Source organism: Paramisgurnus dabryanus, chromosome 2 (genome assembly GCF_030506205.2).
Source record: "Paramisgurnus dabryanus chromosome 2, PD_genome_1.1, whole genome shotgun sequence".
NCBI lineage: Eukaryota > Metazoa > Chordata > Actinopteri > Cypriniformes > Cobitidae > Paramisgurnus > Paramisgurnus dabryanus.
The window spans coordinates 49,569,101-49,585,615 of NC_133338.1; the positions used below are offsets into that span (position 1 = coordinate 49,569,101).

Here is a 16,515-nt window from a genome sequence, read left to right on the forward strand (position 1 = left end):
AAAAATTGACCCTTATTGCTAGTTTTGTTGTCCAGGGTCACATACTGTATGCTAGATTTAAGTTTTAGAAATTACTGTCCAAGTGTTGATAAAATTGTTGATAGTGTATGATTCATGTATGCAAATGTTGTGTGATAGAATCATTTTTGTGTGCTATGACTACTATTGATGTGGTCATGCAATTGTCATGGAGACGGCTGATTTTATTGAACCCATAATGCACTCACACAAGTTCTTAGTACTGTAATATTGCTTAGTGCATATTACTGCAGCCTGTCGTGTTTCAGATCACTGAAGACCTAGTGAAGACCGTCTTTATAAACGTTACAGAGATGCTTGCTGAATGACTTTGAAACATTTGCTGCAGAATGCTGTTAAATGTTGTCACATCGCCAACAGCCGGTACTGGCACTTGCCAACTCTCATTGACAATAAATCACTTTAGGTCACTTTGTCATTGCAAATCGCTTGCAGTGTAAATGCCCCTTAACAGTGAGCTGTACATTGATAAACAGTCTCGTTGGAGGTATTGTGACAGCTTCATCTAACTGCTCACTGTGAGGGCAGATGGCACCTGCAGAATCAAAGACACTTGATGGATGCCTCATAAAACACTACACATGCTTCATATATTTCCTCTTGTTTAGAAAAAAGGCCTGACTACACATGCTAAAGTCATGGTTTCCCACAAACTGTGCTTTAAAAAAAATCTGGGTTGTTTTATTCCATGGTTGGGTAAAACATGGACAAACCCAACCGTTGGTCTGTTTTATACAAGAAAATGTCCATATTTGACCCAACCATGGGTTCATTAATTTTAACCCAATAGTGGGGTTTGTCCATTATGTTGGCTTGTTTTAACCGGGTGTGCCTCAAACATCTTGAAAAGTGAAGCCGCTGGCTCTTTGATCGCCCCCTGGTGGCTGGCTGCAGTACAAGCCATAAACCCTGCCCTCTTCATTCAAAGGAATGGCACTCTGCTCTAAATAAAAATAAAATTTCCGAAAGATGGTTTAGGTCCTTTCAGGTAGTTCTTATCACGCTGATATATGTTCAGTTTTTCATTTTTGTGTTAAAAATTTCATTTAAGCTAGTAATTTGATGGTATAGAAACGGGGCGTGTTGTTATGATTGGCGTGGTTGAATTGGGCGCGCGAGCGTTTGGGCGGAAGTTTGATACCGCGGCTCCGCCTATGGTTCCATGGACGATTCCTTCTGCGCATGCCCTGGCTCCAAACTGACGTTTTAACGTAACATTGCGGCGTCCATAGTCTGACATTTTTAGCTTCAATTCATTACAATGGAAGAAAGCGGCATCACGTCGTCCATATTTTTTTTAACAGTCTATAGTTTTAACCCATGGTTGGGTGAAATATGGACAAACATCTCAGGTTACACATATAACCATGGTTCCCTGAGAAGGGAATGAGATGCTGTGTCGCCAAAGTGACATTTTGGGAACGCCACCTCGGCGACGCAACACAAGTTCCCTTGTATTGGAACCCAGCTGTTGGGTTAAATAAACCTATGCTGGGTTGCTGTTACCAAGCCATGGGTTGAAACAACCCAGCATCTGGGCTGCAACAACCCAGCATACAGCTAATTTATTTATAACCCAACAGTTGGGTTTTGTCTATATTTGACTCAACCATGGGTTAAAAATAAAACAACCCAACATGTTTTAAGAGTGTTTTGTAGCTTTAAGTTTTATGCCAGTTTACCCTTTGGAAATCAACATACTGTAGCTTAGTATCACAAAGACGTCCTTGATCAAGGTTGGTGGCGAGGAACTCATTTAGGTTTTAAAATTCAGATACGTAGATTTGGTAAAGAAGTTCAACTATCTTGCCAAGAATGATTTCTTTCAATTCTCAGCATGAATATGAAAAAATATATTGAAGTAACACGTGTGTACTGTATGTATAGGCATGGCAGTGTGGAGGAAGCGTGGAGGTGTTGCCCTGTGCTCGTATCGCTCATATCGAGCGTGCCCACAAACCCTACACGGAGGATCTTACCGCCCATGTGCGCAGAAATGCTCTTAGGATGGCCGAAGTGTGGATGGATGAATTTAAGAGCCACGTCTACATGGCCTGGAACATTCCACAGGAGGTGAGGATCTATGCTTACATTTTAAATGTACTTTTTTGCATTTGGTAGACTTTTATACAAAGCAGGGTTCCCACAGGTCCTTGAAATCCGTGAAAGTTTGTGAATCTGGGGGGAACATTCAAGGCCCTGGGAAGTTTTTGAAAATATACATACATAGATACAGGTCATTGAAAGTGCTTGAATCTATATTATGCAAGAAGTTTTCTGGAAAACAAATCCATATGATTCCCTGTGTATTTTTATATCATAAAAATTCTACACTTTTTACATGCTAAACTGTTCGCTTTAAATGCCTTTATCTTTCTGTATGTGAATGTTGATTCATACCAAAATGCTTTTTTGCATAGTTGTGTTTGACACATGAAAACGTCTCGGGTTATGTATGTAACTGTTGTTCCCTGAAAAGGGAACGAGACGCTGCGTCTCCCTTGCCATACTTCCTGCGTCCCTGTAACGCCGTCTTTGGCAATATTTCAGATAGCGATATAATTCCTGGCTCCCGCGTCACCCTGTCTTTGTTGTTAAGCCTCACCATTGGTTGAATTTGATATACACATTCAGACGCACTTACCCCTGGAGGCGTCCCCAAAGTGTCACCGCAGTGATGCAGCGCGAGTTCCCTCAAAAGGAAACTGTAACAATGTATCTTAATAGGTAACACAGTGTAACCTTGCTCTCACTTGAAATGTGTCCCCACATTTAGTCCTCGAATTTGAGGGTATTGCACCTTAAAGGTCCTTGAATTTGAAGTTAGCTAAGGTGTGGGAACCCTGACAAAGGCACTTCAACGTGTACATTTTATTACTAATGCAATGCTCGACCAGTTGTGCTACAGGGACACAAATGCTGACATTTACATTTAGTCATAGCAGATACTTTTATTACATTTTAAACAGATTATTTGTTCAGTTTTGCTTACTTTTGCTTTTTTTAATTTTACATTTACATGCATTTGGCAGATACTTTTATTTTTAAACTATATAATGGCAGATTACCCCACATGACCCTTTAGAAAGATACCTCTTTCCTAAAATATGTATCCATATTTTGTATAAAGAAACATTTATACTGTGCTGGATGAATAGTATTGTGATATTTTAAAGACTGCAAATTCAATTCAATAATTGCCAACACAGTAGACACATTTTTCTTTTGTCTTCTTCTCTTGTAATTTTCTGAGGAGCCCTTAGAACCTTCTTGGGGACCCCTGGGGGTGTCAGGAACCCAATTTGAAACCCCCTGCAGTATATAACATTTAAAAGCCTTGCTGATCTTTGTGGCGTTAGTGTTGCCGAGGCCGGCTGAAGGATAACATTTTGTAAAAATTGCTGGCTAGCACCTTGTTGAGAAGTTGTGTTTTGAGATCTCCAACCAAAGTTGTCATGCTGGAGAAACATATAGAGCTGGCCGAGTGTACCCGAGTGATCGCTTGGTCCCTTAACACCCAACCATGAGCTACCACTATGTGACACTCATGATCCCAGGTCCCATGATGCCCAGTGCAGAAAGAATAAACAAATAAATCAAAGTTTGTGGTGACTCGCTATATCTGATTTAACAGAATGAAGACGGATCACCTGGAGGCAGCTGTGGCCGGTCACCGTCCATGTTATTTACTTATTATTTACTGATGCATATGACACTATGAGCAGTTTTACGAATGAGAGTGAACCATATGATGAATGGCCCTCATGCATCGATACCTATAAAGCAGTTTCTTAATAACACATCTCAGATCCTCTGAAAGTACTGCGTTTCTGTTGTGGAAAATGAAAATGCTATTACGGTTTTCTCTCAAGCTCTTGTTAACCGTACAGTCATGCACAGCATGAGGATATGCAAAACAGATCTGATTACAAAGGCAGTAGAAAAGTGATTTTGAATGCATGGAGAAATACAGCTGTTATTGTTACTGTCTATTAAACAACCATTACCTCATTTATAGTTCTCCAGCCCTCAGCTTTGCTTCCAACCATATGTTACACTGCTCCATTTGTTTAGAGAGCTTCGGCCCCCGTTCACACATTCATCAGCGAGACGGCAATTAAGATCGGAAGTAGAGGTGGGCGTCGTGAGATTGCGGCAGTTTTCCGCGTCTTAGACGGAAGTTGATGAAGGGACAAAGTTGTGATTGTGGCGCGCGCATGTTGCAACACATGTTGAGATCTTTCCTTACATGTGACTTCCAGTAGTATACAGGTCACTGCTATGTAGGGCTCTCACAGTTATGAAATTTGTCTGACGATTAATTGACTAATAAATTGTGATGGTCATGATTATTGTTTGTTTTATTGCTTTTTTTGTTTGTTCATGAAATAATTTTCACACATTGTTATGATTATTAAATCTTTTGCTAGTTTTATCTGGCAGTAAATATGAATACACTTAACACATTTAAAAGTAATTATTTAATGAATATATCTTAAATAAACACAATAAAGTTTCTGAAAAATAACAGAAAATAAAGATGCAATCACATAACAAATAAACTGACTATACCAGAACATGCCTTAAATAGTAGCCAATCCTATTAAAGGAATAGTCTACTCATTTTCAATATTAAAATATGTTATTACCTTAACTAAGAACTGTTGAATCATCCCTCTGTCATCTGTGTGTGTGCACGTAAGCGCTGGAGCGCGCTGCGACGCTACGATAGCATTTAGTAGCAATGCTGACATCGCGGGCACGCGCGTCGAATTTCTGGGTCGAAGAATCTGTTTCAGCCCACGCAGTACTTTTAAATGTGTGTCATGCAATATCCACTTTTCGCCGCAAGGTTGTAGTATGTTTTTACTAAATACGACAATAAATAGGTCAAGTCCGACCACCGGAAGCGTTTGATATTTTTAACTTTCAACTCGGAGGTGTTTTTGATTCACAGCAACTGTTTAAACATTTGTGTCAGTTTTAATCGGGCGGTGTGCTTCCACTAAGCTCTGGTCTCTAATGAAAGGTAGATGGACCCAAATAAATATCTTTTATCTTGGTCCTGAAACATTGTAGTCTGAGTCTATGGTGGAGAAGGTATTTAAATAAACCGCGGAAATTTGGTAGTCACGTATCTATTAATAGACTACAGTGAACGCTCTGTCAGAACGTCCACTGCAGGAGTCGTTCTAAAAACCATAGTTACCATGGGTCTGATGCACATTCCAACTAAAGTTTGATGCCCATTACAACTAAAACAGTAAATGTTTATAATTTATTTTGAAAGTACTAACAAAATTCTACCTTCTGTTAAAATTTCATGCAAATATCTGATAAAATGAGAAAGTTACAAGCAAAAACTTGTGAATAAGCAGCATTTCGGTCACACACATTCCATAGACATCCATATATAACTTTTTCCCCTGATTTCTAATATTAAAAATATCATAACTTTCTCAATACTCAACAGATTTTTACAATCCTTGTTTCTTTGCAAATGGTAATGTCTGCTCTGTCTAGTCATGTGATAAATTTAGAGTTTTGGGGTTTTTGAAAAATTTGTCATCATACCTACATTTAGCTTAGCCCCATTCATTCAATGCTGCCATTTAGAGATAAAGTTAGAAGTGACCAAACACATCAACGTTTTTCCTATTTAAGACGAGTAGTTATACGAGCAAGTTTGGTGGTACAAAATAAAACATAGCGCTTTTCTAAGCGGATTTAAAAGAGTAACTATATTTTATGGCGTAATAGCACTTTTGGGAGTACTTCGACTCGGCGCAGTAACACCCTCCCTCTCCCATTATGAGAGTGAGAAGGGGAGCGGACTTTTCAGGCGAGTCGAAGTACTCCCAAAAGTGCTGTTCCGCCATACAATATAGTTCCTCTTTTAAATCCGCTTAGAAAAGCGCTATGTTTTATTTTGTACCACCAAACTTGCTCGTATAACTACTCGTCTTAAATAGGAAAAACGTTGATGTGTTTGGTCACTTCTAACTTTATCTCTGAGTGGTACCATTGAATGAATGGGGCTAAGCTAAATGCTATCGTAGCGTCGCAGTGCGCTCCAGCGCTTACGTGCACACACACAGATGACAGAGGGATGATTCAACAGTTCTTAGTTAAGGTAATAACATAGTTTAATATTGAAAATGAGTAGACTATTCCTTTAAGGTAGTTCATACTACTTGTCAAAGTTTTGCAACATTTCTGTAAATGCAGTTTTTTCGACTGTATTGAATGGCTTTGCAATGTATTGTGTTACATTGTCAGTTAAGGAAACGGTCTCGTTAATACAGGTGCTGCAGCTCCCCCTTGTGTTTTTTAGAGAGATGTGCAATCATTGTGGTAATCTGAAATCATTACGTTGAGGTCAAACAATTGCGATGAGATGAGTATTTAATCATTGCGACAGCCCTACTGCTACAGTGTTATAAAAATCTGTACTGTAAAATGTGCAAAGTCATTTTATTGCCGATATGATAAAGCGCTGTTTTTTTTGCTTTGATGTATTTTTGGATATGGCTTCATCATTTGGATATGTAACACTGATCGAATTTATTGAATTTGTCAGTGTATCTGGTTCATTTCTGTTTAATTTCCTAAAACTAATGGGAACATTTACAGCTGAATTGGATCTGTCTGTACCACACACACACACACACACACACACACGCGCACACACACACACACACACACACACACAGTTTCTTGCGGTACACCTGATTATTAGTAAATGATGACCCTTCTTATGGGCTGTTTAACATCCATAATGTCTTTTTCATTCTTCACATGGTGAAATGTAATTTTCCCGAATGCTCAACAAGTGAAATATTGCCCATGATGAAACCCTGTCAGTCATCTGTGGATCACTGCAGGTCAGAGACAGAAATGATATCCATTAAATCCAGAAAGATCATTTTCATTTTTCATCTTTTCATTTAAAAAAATAAAGGATTTCATTTTAAAGAAAATGTTTACCAGAGGCATCATCCATACAAATAGCCAAACCTGTTTCTAACATGGCTCCTCGGAATGCTTTATTCTGATTGCCCAGTTGCGACATTTGCAGGTTAGTTTTTACCAGATAACAACCGCTCAAAACTAATAACACACGGTAACCCGGATGCTGCAAATCAGTTTAGTATTACACAAAGATTAAATATAAATATGTCATATCATATATGACATTATTTACAAATTATTAAACCAAATTGTGTTTGTGACATTGGAATGTCTTTGTCTTATTGTTAAACCGAAAAATAAATGGGTTTTCCTCGTGGAAGGTATGCATTTGTTAAAAATTAGTAAATAAAATATTTCAATTCAATATTTTTCTTAACATATGTGCAACAAGCGGGATAATGTACAGGCATCAGGTCGTTATTGCGAAATAAGCCCCGCTTCACGTGGGGTCCTAATCACACTGTCTGGGCTTATTTCTGCGATATACATGTTTTATAGCCTTTTATTTAGTTTTCCTTGAATGCATTATAGCCATAGTTCATTGACAATTCAACTCTTATTAACTCATTCCCCACCATTGAAGATTTATCTCACCAATTAAGAAAAAACATCTGCATAAAAAAAACATGTTCCTGATGAGTTTTTGTGGTTATCTGTAATACCGTGATTATCCACTAGATGCCTCTTACCCAATTTATAAAAACTGAAGCACAAAATTATTTATTAATTTATTAAATTATTTATTAATTTTAAACTCTGAATCTGACCTCTAACAAAATTCCTTCACCAAAATGCAATTATTTCAGCTTTTTGCTCAAAAATTTGTATTTTTGAAGAAAAATACCCATATTTAAGAGTTTATAAGCAGAGAAAAAAATATAGATAGGATGAAAAGTTTTTTTTCTTATTTTGTTTGTTTGTTTATTGTTTGTTTAAAGGCAGAGGGTCTGTTCTTTCATTTGATATATTTGTGAAAATCACAAAAAATGCTGGCGGGCAACTTTTCAAAAAAGGCTGGTGGGGAATGAGTTAAATGGAATTTGGATTTTCAATGAAAGTGCTTCTGTATCTCTGCCACTTTATTAATGTGTGTGCTTGTGTGTCATCAGGACTCAGGGGTCGACATCGGTGACATCACAGAAAGGAAAGCATTGAGGAAAAGGCTGCAGTGTAAAACGTTTCGCTGGTATCTCGTGAACATTTATCCTGAGATGAGAATGTACACAGACACCATCGCATATGGAGTGGTGAGTATTTACTGGAGTATAATAAACCCCATTGTTGAAGTGGAAGTAACAATAAATACGTTTAACAGCAAATAAAGGGTGCGTCTGAAAGCAGATGAACGGGACAAATCTAATCTTTTCTAGACTATGCTTATTGTTGGCTCCTAGACAATATTGCTCTCTCGTTTGTAAGTTTTTTGTATGGTCTGCTAAGTTAATAATGACAATGCACAGCCACATCAAGTAGGAAATGGTTTTGTGAGTGAAGGTGCCACGTTAGGAAAGCTGCTTTCAGATGAGTTTCTAAAGCACCGTAACGTCAAGTTTAATGATCTCAAACAAATTCAAGTGACCTTTAGAGAAACCTAATTAATTTTTAGTGACTGCAATGCTTTTTTGACAAAAAAGGAGTCAAAAGATGAAAAAAGGGGACTGAGCCTGTGATTACCTGCAACTACCGTATAATAAATTGACTCTTCCTCATCCAATCAGATTAGCTGTTGTATAATATTTGATATCAATATATGATTGATATACTTCATAATATTTCTCTTTTCCTTCTTTGACTATGATAAATTCCTGCTGCCACGATTGGAAAATGTAAATAAATATTTTATTTTGTAACTCATCCGTATAAATTATATTAACCCAATTCCCCGCAAGCGTTTTGTTAAAAAAGTTTCACAAAATGTCTTCCAGAAAGTTCTCTTCTATAAACATAAACATACAGGGCCCTATTTTAACGATCTGAAACGCAAGTACGAAGCGCAACGCGCAAGTGAGTTTGTGGGCGGATCTTGGGCGCTGTTGCTATTTTCTTGGCGTGAGAAATAACTCTTGCGCCGGGCGCAAATCAATAAGGGGTTGGTCTGAAGTAGGTTCATTATTCATAGGTGTGGTTTGGGCGTAACGTCAAATAAACCAATCAGAACGCTATCCAACATTCCCTTTAAAAGCAAGGGCGCAAGTTCCATAGCTGGTTGCTATTATTATGACGGATTTACCAGGCGCACGCCAGGAGCGGTTTACAGCCGAGGAGACCGACGTTCTTGTAAGAGCAGTCAAAGACAGAGAAGTTGTTTTGTATGGGGATAGGAGAAACCCACCCAAATCAGCGTTGGTTAAACAGGCGTGAGAGGAAATAGCCACAATTGTCTCATCAGCTGGCAATCCCCATCGTTGCGCCAAGCGCTACAATGATGTCAGGAGACGGGGGAATCCCAAGCTTGCCAGCATAAATCGGGCACGCCGTGTAACGGGAGGTGGATCTGCCTCAGGACCTGACGCCAGCAAAGGACATCGCTGCGTCCACCCTCACCGCTGAAAGGGTTTGGGGGCTTTGAAATCGGACCCAAGAAACGCAAGCAAGGTCCAACCCCAAAGTACTCTTACAAATCAAGTTCATATACATTAAGGTTTCTTATGAAAACATTTTAATTATTATTTACATAAAATAAACGTAATACAGCCACACAACAAACTTATGAAAATATTTTAATCGTTATTTGCATGAGAATTTTTTAACGCAGCCACACAATAAATAAAAACTATCACCACAATGCTCACCACTATGATTCCCCTTATCTCGTCTATTAATATTTTTAAGTGTAACAATTTATGATTTGCAAAAATAACTGTTGCATCTGTGTATATTAGATGCAAAGTGTATGCGCGTTGTGCACGCTATATATTATGGTCAAGCATGCGCCCTAAAAATAGCATAATGAACAACGCGCAACGCGCCACTTACTTTTAACCTTTTTTTCCTGTCAGTGGCGCAATTGTTTTTTGAAACTGCAAAATAGCATCAGGGATGGTTTGCGCCGGAACACGCCTCTTTTTTGCGCTGAACCGCCCAGGGAGCGCAAGTTCATTCCCTAGTTTGCCGTCGTGCGTCTGTGGAGGGAAAAACCCGCTGTCCGCCGGCGCAAAATACGAATGATACATGCGTCACTGACAAAGTCAATTGCGCTGGGTGCAAGATAGGGCCCACAATATATCAAATGAAAAAAAAACAGAACTTCTGCTTTCAAACAAAAAACAAACAAAAATAACAGGATAAAAACATTTCATCCTATTTGTTCTCGTTTTATCACCTCTCAAATATGGGTAGGTTTCTTTAAAAATATCACATTTTGAGCAAAAAGCTTAAAATAATACAGTTTTGTTAGAGGTCAGATTCAGAGCGATGATCAAAACACATGGAGTTTTAAATGTTTTTGAATTAGTTGATGCTTCAGTTTTTATAAATTGGGTAAAAGCGCCACCTAATGGATTGTAGCGAAATTATAGATTACCGTAAAAACTCGTCAGAAAAGCGTAATTGGCAGGGAAACCTTTTCTTTTATATAGTTAAGCCTTAAAGTTTTGCATAATTAAGGGCGTGGCCACTTGAGTGACGGGTGAAGTGCCACTGCTGTTACTATAGTCGAGCTCAGGGGGGCAGGGTTTCATATTTTATTGAAGCTTCCCTGGGTTCCGCCATTGATTAGCGGACCCCCACCTGCTGTTAGCATTCCATTGACTCCCATTCATTTTGGCGTCACTTTAACAGCGAATAACTTTACATCTGATGCGTTTAAAGACTCCATTTGTCCATTAATTTCTTCTAAAGAAACACGAAAATGTATAAAAGGCTCCATTACCTTGTTATGGCTACGTTATGGCCCAGTAGAAGCAGTTTTTGTAAAAATAGGCTAAAGATTGCGTCATAACCTGCGACTCTCTGTCCCACAGTAGAGAAATTACCGTATGGACAGGAGGAGAAGCTCACAGGCAATCTTTTACTGTCTATGGGGCAATTGGGTGGACGTGGAGGCATAAAGTCAAGAGAGATTATTAATCAGAATACATACCAAAATGTGTTCCTGTTCACGCTCACCGTCTCTGCAAGATTCGGTGGGTGATTCAGATTTCTCTTTTGGCATGGCTATTAGAAAGCTTACAATTGTCACGTGACATCTACGTCATCAAGCTCAGTTTGCGTCTGCGCAGTACGCTCGACAACCAGGAAGTGCGTGCTTCTAATTGACTTCACTTGTCTCCGTTGAATCCAATGGGGTCGCTGTGTCCATTTAATTTACTGTCTATGGTCGAGCTAGGCGGGTGTGGCTTTGGCAACCAGCCACCTCAGCTTCACCCACATCCCGGCTCTTTGCCCATTTTCGGTTATTTGCAAGTGATGCGCTGCCAAGATGGCGACGGGACAACTTAAAAAAAAAGCTTTTCACAAAGCTATGGGTGATGTCACATACACTACCGTCTATGAATTTTATCTATCCTGGGTTGTTTTAACTCAGTGTTGGGTCAAATATAAACATGTTTTGTTAATTTATCCCAAATGATGGGTGACTCCCTTTATGACCCATCTTTTTAGAGTAATTTTTTTTTATCAGTATGTGTCTTCCTTGGGGATCAAACCCATGACTATTGTACTGCTAATGCAATGTTTTACCAAATAAGATAAAAAAGGTATTTGTTGTAGCATGAAATACAGTAAATGAAACACATTCTGTAAAAGTAAAAAAAAATTATGTACTTTAAAAGTAAAACCCTTTCTTTAATTCTCCTTTGCATATTTTGCCAAATTGATTTTTTTTCCCAAAGCAGCATTTACTGGAATTAGATATGTTGTACATGAAAAGTCTAAGCAGGACTCTCCTGACACACAGCTAACCACAGCTCTTGCCAGTGCTGAATAAGCAACAGCCTGTTGTAAATGCTGATATTATACCACTGAGACTGGACTAGAGAGCATCTGAGTCACATTCTCATCCCTTTGAAGCGGATGAATAGGATTTCCCGAATTACTTCGCAAAGCGCTGCCTGCAAAATACCCCAGTATCTACCGAAGCATACTGTATCACTAGTACTGTTTTTATTAGCCACGCATGGCAAGTCCAAACAATTCATTTGCATTTTATTTCCTACTATAATAATATACTTGACTCAATATTGATGCGAAAACAGGTTGTCTGGTTCATCCTGCGCCTAATTTCGTCGTCTGCGTTTTCCTGGGAGCAATTTTAAAAAGGAAAAACTGTGGAAAATAGGTCAGCATTATTGAAATGAATTCTGGGAGTAAAGGGCTCAGAAATAGCTCTCGCCCTCATTACTTTACTCCGAGTGACTGCATTTGATGAGCCTGTCAATCACATTGGCTAGAAATTCAGCACGCAGTGATAAAAGCACAGTGTTCAGCTAAATCCTACGGAAAATGCACAAAAAAAAATAAGATCCATTGAAGTTCCCCGCTAGGGATTCTTTTGTCACAGAAACAGGCTTGTGTTTAAACATTATTTTTGATAGATGTATCCGTTAATATTAACTGCTAAACCTACAGGGAAAGAAAGATGTTTTTGAGGCTTTCCTTAAAATGAATTTGGTGATAAACTCTGCATGCAATGGCGGTAAAATCGGGCAAAAAGAACCCCAATGAGTGGAAAATAATGCCTTCAACGAGGACTTGGCAGGAATAGGATTGAGGGGATTCATGTGTGTGAATATGCTTATGAAAATTCATTTTATATTTAGAAACTGTAATTAGAAAATAAAATGAGATGCAGCTAAGAAACAGCAAACAGAGTTTTACCCGCTTATCATTGAGCAATGGTGCTGTTATACTGAATATTAGCATAGCACAACAGGTTATCAGAGAGAAGCAAAAACATCTTGAACATTTTTCTTAAACACTAAATTCAAGAAAAATTCAAGAAAAAATTGCTTACCCCATTGGCAGATTTTTTTTGCTAGTTTTATGCACAAAATCACTTAAATTTGATATTTTCATTTGATAATTTTCTTGGGTCGTTTTGCTCATCAAGAAAAAGCATCTTAATTTAAGAATTTTTAGATATTTTTACTGAAAAAAAGACAAAAATACTAAGAATTTTTTTTCTTGAAAATAATTTTTTGCAGTGTAGGGTTAGGAGTCAGTGTAGGGATGGTTTCAATTCTCCCAATAACAGGGTGGGTTAGGGTTCTTCCTAACCCTTACGTATCCATTTGATAATTTTAATAAATATAGTCATTTACACTCTGTTATTATGGAATCAAAAAAAAAATACTGAGGTGCAAATAATATCTGCCAATATAGATAAAATCTAATTACTTTTTACACTTATTGCAAATTTGATCATTTTATTTATTAAATAAAACTTTTCACTTCAATAGCTTTGGCTTTTGATTGCAGACTTGGCAATCTAAATTCAGTTTGTGACTTCATCGCTTTTGAAACTTTAATGAAGACTTTTGTAAGATTTTTCTTCTTTCTCTCTGGAGACTATTTATCTATTTCTCCCGGGATCTGAGACCAATGCAAAAGTTTCCATTTGCTCTCTAAAGTCATTGATGAGAAATAATCTCATTTGAGATTTGAAGAGATCTCATCTGCGATGTTTTTCTTATGGGAAGAAGTTAAATTTAGGTCATATTTTCCCAGCCAACACAAACTGTTTCAAAAGAGGCAATAGTGTCAAGTTTCATGTGTTGCCAAGCAACACACAGAATGGACTGGAGTATGTAGCCCTTTTCACACAGACATTACGGAAAATACACGGAAAACACATCCGTGATTTGTCCGGGATCGTTTAATTTTTGGTTCATTCACCTTGACAATGATTTACTGGAATGTGAACGCACACACAGATACCCTTAAGATACCATAAAGACACGTGACGTGTTCAAAGTCTTGCACTTGGTCGTTTTTTTCTGTGCAGCATCTAAAGCTTGCTTATTATCCGTTATTTCTCTCTCTAGAAACCACTTATGTGCATTTTTGTTTATGATAAGACTATAAAGGAGCACGTGAAACGCCGTTCTGTCATATTAGTTAATGATGTCAGCTTCAGAGTGGGTATTTGAGGTGCTCCCTGATCTCTACTTAAAGGGGAATTCCGCCCTAAAACGGAATTTAGGGTGTTTTTTCGTTGTTAACGAGTCAAACTTTCATTTAAAAGCATATTTATGACTAAAGAGCAACATTTAAGATATTTAAGATTTTCGTTTTCTGGTAAACTGGCCTTTGAATGGGAGTGAATAGGGCATGTCGATTGAGCGCACAAAATCTCTATTTTTACAACACTAAGGAGGCTCGACACAACGTGATACTTTACTCGAAGTATCACGTGGGTCTCTACACATGAACGCGAGCATTGAGAACATTGTTTGTGTACACAGATTTTAGTAAAAGCGAAAAGTTTGGAACAACTTACCGTGCTGTTAAACTGCGTCCCGCCGCCATATTGCCAGTCATGAGCAATCGATTTCAGAATGCGATTGAATGGACTCCATAGGACGCTACTTTTCAACTACAGGGTCAATATTGTTTTTCACTTGAGACAAAACAACAAATTATCCGTGCATTTATATGGAACTATGCTTTAGGAGCTATCCATCTTTACTCTCCTTCCTCCTTATGTCGCATTCTGAGATCGATTTCTCATGACTGGCAAGATGGCGGCGGGACGCAGTTTAACAGCACGGTAAGTTGTTCCAAACTTTTCGCTTTTACTAAAATCTGTGTACACAAACAATGTTCTCAATGCTCGCGTTCATGTGTAGAGACCCACGTGATACTTCGAGTAAAGTATCACGTTGTGTCGAGCCTCCTTAGTGTTGTAAAAATAGAGATTTTGTGCGCTCAATCGACATGCCCTATTCACTCCCATTCAAAGGCCAGTTTACCAGAAAACGAAAATCTTAAATATCTTAAATGTTGCTCTTTAGTCATAAATATGCTTTTAAATGAAAGTTTGACTCGTTAACAACGAAAAAACACCCTAAATTCCGTTTTAGGGCGGAATTCCCCTTTAAGTCCAGTTTGCAGACATTTAAACCCTTGTTTTAAAGAACTGAACGATATATCTTGTTGCGATGACGCATGTGCATTTTTGTTTATTACAAACTCATATGAGCGTGTGACACACAGAGGGCTTTCCGGGTATCTTACGACAATGTTACTAGGTCCCCCTTTCCGGTAGCGATCCCAGAACATTCATGGGACGTGTTTGCGTTCACACCATAGACTGTAAAAAATATGGACGTATTGTCCGTGACGTCACCCATCGGTTTGTGAAGATTGTTTATGAAGCTTAAAGTAGGCGTTGCCTGCCGTCACCATCTTGGCTGCGCATCACAGCGAATCACTCGCGGCTAACCGAAAATGAGTAAAGAGGCAGGACGTGAGTGAAGCTGAGGTGACTGGTTGCAGAAACCACGCCTTCCTAGCTCGACAGAAGTGACAGCATTAGCAGTCCACCCGTCACTCAAGTGGCCACGCCCTTAATTATGCAGAACTTTAAGGTTTAATATAATTTAAATGGATGAGTTGCAAAAACATTCACCCCCCTCACAGTTGTCATGAAGGGCAAAATTAGCTATACAGACCAAAAACTATTTTTGTACCAGGCTGTAAACATATTATATTCTACTGTAAAGTTGGCCATTTTAACATAGAGGTCTATGGGAATTAACTCTCTTTTGGAGCCAGCCTCAAGTGGCCAGTCGATGAATTGCAGTTTAAATCACTTCTCTATTGGCTTCATCAAAGAGATCGAAAGGTTGCCCCTCGGTTCACACAGAAGCATGTATGCCAATTTTACAGGTATTTTCTGGGACCAAAGTGCTGTGTGAAAGAGGTTTTTGAGTGGACAGGACTGAGACTCTTCCAGGTTGTCTATTTCCTACTGAGATGCCCCACTCAATCCACGAGCAATACAAACATTCACGTTCTAACTATTGCGTCACAAAAAAAATGAAAGAAAGAAAGAACCAAACAATGTGCCATTACGCATTTGATTGAAGTTGTAATGCACATTTCTTTTGTCCCTCAGCTGAAGAACTCTTTAAAGAGTGACTTGTGTCTCGATCAAGGGCCTGACACAGACAACATTCCAATCCTTTACCTCTGTCACGGGATGACACCTCAGGTAAGTTAACTTTCTTAATTTTGTCTGCTCCTCTTTTCTGTGTGCATGTTTCAGCAGTGGGATTCGGAACGAGGAGGGAACATTGCTTTTCTTTTAATGGCGGTGTAAATACAAAATATATCTGACCGAAATGGCAGGATAAAACACAAAGCAAACATAAAACGAGATTCAAATTTCCTAAATGATTCACCAGTGCTTGCGTGGCAATAAAGGATAGTGTTAAAGTTTTAAAGGTGCAGAAGGCAGGATTTTCAGTTACTGTTTGTAAGCATAAAATTTACAGGCTCCTCCTCTCAACACAGAAGTGCATACCGTATCAAAATATTTAGCTACTACAGTACATATCACTG

The 16,515-nt window shown here is 38.5% G+C and overlaps 1 protein-coding gene across 1 annotated transcript in view; it reads left to right on the top strand.

The window, feature by feature from the left end:
• The window catches only part of galnt18b (UDP-N-acetyl-alpha-D-galactosamine:polypeptide N-acetylgalactosaminyltransferase 18b), a 136,386-nt gene that overhangs the window by 100,449 nt on the left and 19,422 nt on the right, over positions 1-16,515 (top strand). The window contains exons 7-9 of the mRNA XM_065261567.1: positions 1,927-2,112; positions 8,121-8,258; positions 16,070-16,165. Coding sequence (XP_065117639.1) covers positions 1,927-2,112; positions 8,121-8,258; positions 16,070-16,165 — 420 coding nt within the window. The remainder of the gene's footprint in view (positions 1-1,926; positions 2,113-8,120; positions 8,259-16,069; positions 16,166-16,515) is intronic.